The following is a 7,522-nucleotide window of genomic DNA, read 5'->3' on the forward strand; positions in this document are numbered from 1 at the left end:
CATTAGATAGTAAAATGACTTCACCGGGATGAGGTTGAAAATTTCCGTCCTAAAAGAAAAGCATCCGCCTTAACTATCTTAAAAATATAAGCAAAACATGAAACCTCAATTAAATATTAAACCAAAAATTTAATGTATATTATAATGAATGTGTGATAGTTATATATTTAGCTACTTATGTTAAAGTAAAAAGAAGATGAGTAAATGTAACAATTAGAAATTGTTTTCCAATCATAACCTTTTACAAACAAACATATCAAAAATAAAAAAACACAACATAACTTTATAACCATAAACAAAATAAATGAATCAAATTATTAATCACAAATCAAAGTATATTTAAAGTATGAAACCACTAATACCAAAAAATTAAATTTCTAATCCGGTTAATAGAATCTTAATACTAACAAAAACGAAATATAAACATCAAAAATATATTCTAAAAGAAGATATAAACATATTGAGTAAAAATTTACCAACAATGACCTTCAAGCACAATCTACCAAAAAAGCAAAGTGTAATAACAATCCGACAAAACAAAAACAAACAATTATAAATGTGTATCCCACTTTTTTAGAAGACTGTGTATATGAAGTAAACTACTAACATAAAGGAAGAAAACAAAGTTAACAATTTAGTCAATATTTATATTTATCAAAAATATAACTAACATATTTCATATGATTTACCTTAAACTTCAGAATCAGAACCAAAATAGCTTTGAATATCATCAAAATCGGATTCATAATTTTGACAATCCAACAGCCATTTAACCTTCTCAGCCACCTCAAGCTCCAACTCTAAATGCACTTTTGCTTTAAAACCGTTCGAAAGCTTCAAGAAACCCAAATCACTTAAAAGGTCAAGATCATTGGATTGCAATATGGACTTAGGATTAAAACTCTTTTGTTGACCATTGACATATTTAATAACAACATTATTTTGCAACGGATAAAAAACCACTCCCTGACATTGACCAAAGGAAGTAGTTGTTGTTCATGTTGTATAATATCTTCATTTATAACATTCAACAGTGCTCTCTCTTCCTCGGTTATAACTTGTTTGCGATTTCCGAATCCTATTATTTGCTACTTAAACAGAATGTTAAACGACATAACCGATTCGATAGAAGGCTTAAGGTTTGTAGAAAGATCGCTAAGGATAAACTGATAATTATTTGATTCAGATGAAAATTTCCAGGAAATAATTGTCGCCATTGTTGAAGATGATGGAAGAGATTGATTTTGTAGAAGTTATGATGATTGTGTTTATCTTCCAAAGAGTTTTTTTTATTATTAAAAATGACGGTTTATTGATTCAATAAAACTCATGATTAACCCTATATTTATTAAACTATTTATGAACATTTAACCCATTATCCTATTTTTTTAATATATTATATTGATAAGATATAAATGTAAATAAAATATATTTCGGATATAGATATAATATTTGGCTAAAATTAAAAGTCTATAAAATTAAATTTCAAAAACATAAAAGATATACTACAAGAAACATAAAAAACTAAACTAAACTAATGAACGGAAATTCAACATACAAACAACTAATTATAGTTAGACAAAATAAAATTATACAATCCTTTTATTAAAAAACCTTAAATATAATTAAAAACATACAAACTTAAAGAAAAGTATTGTAAAAAAATTCATGCTAGGTTTCCAAATATTTCCTTATACACAACATTTTTGGTTTCACTAATCAATTTGGATTCCTTATCTAATAAAACAATCTTAATACCTTCGCGAGTCTTCACTCTAGACAAAGCAACATAAAGCTGGCCATGTGTAAAAACCGGGTCTTTTAAATATAATCCGACATGCGTTAAAGATTGTCCTTGACTTTTATTTATAGTCATTGCAAAACAAACCGATATAGGAAACTGTCTCCTCTTTAACTTGAATGGAAGCTTCTTATCAGACGGTGTAAGACTTATTCTGCTAATTAAAGTACGAAATCCAATATTAGTACCGAAAACAACCTTAGCTTCAATGACGCGTTTACCCAAACTAACAACTTGTAGTCGAGTTCCATTGCACAACCCTTTTTTCTGATTAATATTTCGTAGTAGCATAACAGGAACTCCAACCTTAAGTAACAAACGATGGTTTGGCATTCCAGACATCTTTATACCACTAAGAAAATCAGGAGAGTACAACGTGGGATCAAAATCCTCAGATACACTTTCAACCTCGTCGATGCTATATGAACTTAAGTACTCCATTTCTTGACCACGAAAATACGCTAAAATACGATCATTAATCTCTTGAACCACATCATTAAAGGGAGCAAGCAACGCCCGTTCTTGAAAGTAAGTAAGATCATTAAACCTTTCTAACATAGAAGGATAAACAAAGTCTATTAAATCAGACATAGGATCAAGGGAATCTTTTATTAGAAGATCATCTGGAATTGATATAGTTGCTTCACCGTCATTAGGACCACCAAGATTACCTTGACCAATATCCAACAACCAATCAGCGAATTGTTTAATCTCTAAAGTATTTGACATTTGAGAACCAACAGTTAACCTCATGTTCTTAGTTAGTTTCAAAACCTTACACTTTGACCATATGTAAGAAGAACTAATTGTGGCGTTCACACAATCGTTTCTTGTTCCATTCTGTACAACAGGTAAAATCTGTCTGAAATCACCACCAAGAACAACTACCTTACCTCCAAACAATGACTCAGAATTGTTGGCCAAATCAACGTTCATAACATCTTTTAGGGTTCTGTCCAACGCTTCAAATGCATGTTTATGAATCATGGGAGCTTCATCCCAAATAATTAATGATGTTTTCTTCAATAAGTCGGAAACATCAGTATTTCCCTTAACCTGAAAACGATGAATACGTAAACATTATATTCAATAATATAATAAAAAAACACATTAATTTAAATGTGAAATTATCACTAATGAATGAAATTTATAATACCTACCTGACATTGGGAGTCCTCGGTCAGATTGATTGGAATAAGGAATCTTGAATGAGCCGTTCTACCGCCTTCTAATAATAAAGATGCTATTCCACTTGAAGCAACATTAAGAACAATTTCTCCCTTAGACCGAATTGAGGCAGATAAAGTTTTTCATAAGTATGTCTTGCCTGTACCGCCGTAACCATACACGAAAAAACACCACCTTTTTACGTTTTAAGGAGTTGAATATTTCGTTGTAAACGCTTTTTTGTTCATCGGCTAAAGATGTGTACAAAAGCTTAAAATCATTTTACAAAGATCCTTATCATAAGATAATTCTTCCATCATAAGAGGAACATTGGCGTAGACACAGATTCCTGATCTGGAAACGGCATGTGTGAAAACCTACGTAGAGATGAATTGTTTGATACCAAAAACGCTTCAATTTCAAGTAATGCCAAGTTCTTCAGTTGCTCGTCACTAAGAGACAAACCTGAAAAATAAATAATAAATCTACATTAAAGTAAACTACAAAAACAGAAGTTCACACATATAACAAAACTAACCTGGAATCTTGAGTTTCTTTTGTTTATGATAAAGAATCCCGTCAACTAAGAAATGCCATGTATTATCCCAAACGTAAGGAGGATGTTATAAGCATTGTTGCAAACAAATTTCTTAGATAATATCCGTTTGCGGTATGGCTTGCTTCCTCAATTGCTTCTATGTACTCCTTATCATCATCTAAAAGCCCTCTTCTATAACATGCATCTCTAAAAGAATCACAAACAAAACCATCTACTGTTCGAATATCTTCAAAACATTTCGGTCCTTTAACCTTGTTTAAAAGAATTCTTAAGTAGTAGGCCTCGTCAAATGATGCAGGAACGGCATGAATTCTACCAATAGCAAATCCACTTTGCCTTTCTACCCATTTCGGTGGTGATGTTTTTTTCCATACAAACTGTGTTGGAAACTCAGCATAGGATAACTTCCTTGCATGCTCATAGTTTCTATTTGCTTCCATCTAACCAGTAAACATTGAAACTGAATTGGAAGTCTAGGTAAGAACGTCTTCAATATCGTCCTCAGGACCATAAATTACTTGTTGTTGACCAGGTAAATGAAAAGGAAGTCTCTTAACAGCCGGGACCCTGTAATGAACATCAAAAGCAAATATTCTCCAAGAAGCCTCACATGCAGAAAGATATCTACAATCGTAAAAAGCTTTAATCTCATCTACTTTGGGATCTGCATTGTCGGCGGTGTTAGTTTGGACAAGGGAAATTGTAGCTCAATCTGGACCCTTATTTATATATTTAAACAAATACTTGATTGATCCTTCTTGATTGCACCACTCGACATTTATATGGGCGTGATACTTTCGTAAAAGAATTTTTTTGTAAGGCGCAACACTTCTATTATCTAGATTTATACCTTTCTTAACGACGTAACGCCCATTGTCTCTTCTTTTATAAAGCGGAAAACCGTTGGAATCTATACTTGTCTCATTTTGAAATCATTTTGGGAAATTTTTTGAACATTCTCTATCAATCATGCAGCTACAGCTCGGATTAGCCTCACCACAAGGACCATGAAGCATATGATCTGACACAAGTTGGTATAGGTCTGGTTCAGTGACCTTGCCATGAATTTCACTTGAAATAAAATTATCTATATGTGACGGACTGTGAATTTTATTCTCTAGAGCAATGAATAGGCAAATATGGGCATGAGGCAGACCACGTTTCTGAAACTCAATTGTGTAAACGGCTGCATTTGGAATCAAACAAATAAATTAGCAAAAATTAAATAAAATAAATATCTTTAACAAACAGTAAACAAAATATAAAAAAATAGGAAACCGAACCTGCTTTAATTTTTTCAAACAAAGCCTTATCCTTCAACAACTTAATCATTGAATCAAGCTTCATTTTGAAAATCCGACATAGTATATCTGGCCTGTCTTCAGAATTTAAATTGGTATCCTTTAAAAAACGTTTTACTTCTGGCCAACATGGATTGCACGTAATGGTTAAGAAAAAATCTGGATAACCGTACCATCTACAAAGACACATAGCGTCCAAGTAATTTTGCATCATATATCTACTTCCACCAGTAAAAGATGACGGAAGAATTACACGCTGCCCAGATGTTGAAACATCTGAATTTCCTGCCGTCTTAAGGTTTCGAAGGCTTTCATAGGTGTCAGATCTAAGTTCACTCTGTTTTCCACCTATAAAATGCAACCTTTGACTCTCAACCATGGTATATTTGTCAACCAAAAGCTGCTGAAAAAGCCTTCGTCCATTTAAGGGTAGTGAGAATTGGTTCGGCCTATCTTGTAACCTATATGCAAAGAACTCTCGCATCGTGCACTTTTTACGGGCAGCCGTAGACGAAGGAGCGACATTCCTGTGAGGAATGTCTACTTTATAACCATCCTCACCAAAAGGATAAAGAAAAGGAAATTGTAAAGGTGTATAAGAAGGATGAAGTTCACTAATTCGTTGAAGACCACCGGACCTGGAGTTAACTATAATATCTCTCTTGTCCATTGCCTCACCAAAACCTCCAACAATAAGTGCGGCAACCTCAGAGGCAGTTGGTAAGTTATAAGTCCTACCATCGTATTTCCTTGTTCCAAAAATGCGGAGCTTCAAATCAATATGAGGTTTTTCTTTAAAAGTATCACGTACCAAACGATATGCCTGAACCAATGGATTTTGTGAGTCTAACAATTCCAAAAGATAATTAATAATATAATTTTTGTAATTGTTGGCATCTGAAGATTATTCACTGTAAGACAAACAAATAAACATTAACATTATATAAATGAAATATATGATAAAACATTAATTGTTTCAAAAATGATAAACAAATAATGTTTAAAAGTAAGCCTTACCCAAATACTCGTTGTCGGTTTGATATTTCGTTCTCCGTATCATAAATGTATAGTTGAGCAAACTGAGGTTTGTTATTTAATGGAAGAAGACTTCCTATAGAATGGTAGTTTTCTCCGCCAAGTCTAAACGTGTAAGGAGCGTTTCCTCTATTAATGGAATTGTCAATTTTTCCACCCATTGATGTAAAGGAGAACATAGAATTGAATCGTCTAATATTTTTCAAAAAATACTTGCTTATAGGATCTTCGCCACGAAATAGCTTTACATAACTTTCATGAGGTTGCTTTAAATCAGGAAGTTTAACATTTCCATTGCGACAACATAAAGAGAACGTTGTATCGGCAGTTTTTTTTCCTCTCCTAGATTCAACTTCCCACAAGCAGGCGTTGCAAGACTCACATTTGAAACTTTGATCACCATGATCAATGTAATCTATACAATAAATGAGACATATAAGTTTAAGACCAATATTTGTAATATTTAAAGTAAAATTATATAATGTATTAAATAATAACATGTTGATATGCCTTTAAAACATCAACAACAAACTCAAAATCGTTTAACTGCTGCATTGTAGGTTCCCTGGACGGATCACACGAGATATCCCGATATACACAGGTGCGGAATCCCTGTTTAGATCGTTACGGACGTAGAATATAAGCTCACGAACACACGTACACACGATACGAACAAAACTCACGTTATATTGATAACTCGGATCGTGTTACTTACAGACTCACGTCAATAGACTCACGTAAACTGAACTCGATCAACCAAAACGATCACTGACCAACTTATTAACGATTGACTGATTCGCCTTAAACAATAAACAGAAAACTATTTAAATACACGACAACTTCGCCTCAGGCGAAGTTGTCAATAACTCTAGGCGAACTTGTCAACAACTTCGCCTAGGCGAACTTGTCAACAACTTCGCTTAGTTAACAAGTTCGCCTAAGCAAACTTGTCAACAACTTCGCTGTTACACAAACAATTACATAAACAATATTACAGACTCGATTACAGACTTTAGACATATGAACTACTGACATCTATGCACCAACAGACTGCCCCTTGGCAGTAGCTTCATATCTTGATCTTTCAGCTCTTGTCTTGTAATCCTGTATCTTCATGCGTGCACTCCTTCTCTAACACACACCGTCACAACTCGTTGATACTTTCTTGCTTCATCCTTCCAAGCTGGAATATAAAAGATCTTTTTCTCGTTGAGCATCTTCAGATCAGCTTGCGACAAGTTTACAAGATGCATTGGATCGTAAACTCTAAGTATCTCTTGTTCATCCTCATCTTCCATCAAAGCTTCAGCAGTCTGGCAATCAACGTACCACCATTTTAGATTCTTCAACACATCTTGAGGCATATTCTTCATCGGAACCTCCTTGATGCATCGGATCGGCTTGTACTTCATCACCATCCATGGCTTGCCATCTGCTCTCAATCCTCTCTCTGTATCCTCCACGAGCTTTCCCTTCTGTGGCTTTAATAGTTCAAACTTCTTTTCTTTTATGCCTTCTTTCCACACTATCTTCTCAATCATTCTCGCCATATTGTTGTTACTTCTGTTTATCAGGCCCAACCTGGCCAAATCCTTCACCTCGCATTCCGGCAACGTGTTGAAAGATCTCAACATTCTCTTGAAGTATTGAATGCCATCA

At 33.8% G+C, this 7,522-nt stretch overlaps 1 protein-coding gene across 1 annotated transcript; it reads right to left on the bottom strand.

Annotated features, from left to right (window-relative positions):
* Window positions 1-690: 690 nt before the first annotated feature.
* On the bottom strand, window positions 691-3,967 carry LOC143633657 (uncharacterized). The gene is made up of 6 exons (XM_077101912.1): window positions 3,580-3,967; window positions 3,372-3,433; window positions 3,149-3,238; window positions 2,962-3,081; window positions 1,889-2,857; window positions 691-966 (listed from the first exon to the last, which is right to left on the bottom strand). The coding sequence occupies exons 1-6, from the start codon at window positions 3,965-3,967 to the stop codon at window positions 691-693; spliced, it is 1,905 nt and encodes a 634-aa protein (XP_076958027.1).
* Window positions 3,968-7,522: the final 3,555 nt, after the last annotated feature.

Source organism: Bidens hawaiensis, unplaced genomic scaffold (genome assembly GCF_021521415.1).
Source record: "Bidens hawaiensis isolate Kalapana, Puna unplaced genomic scaffold, B.hawaiensis_p1.1 tig00006845_1, whole genome shotgun sequence".
Classification (NCBI taxonomy): domain Eukaryota; kingdom Viridiplantae; phylum Streptophyta; class Magnoliopsida; order Asterales; family Asteraceae; genus Bidens; species Bidens hawaiensis.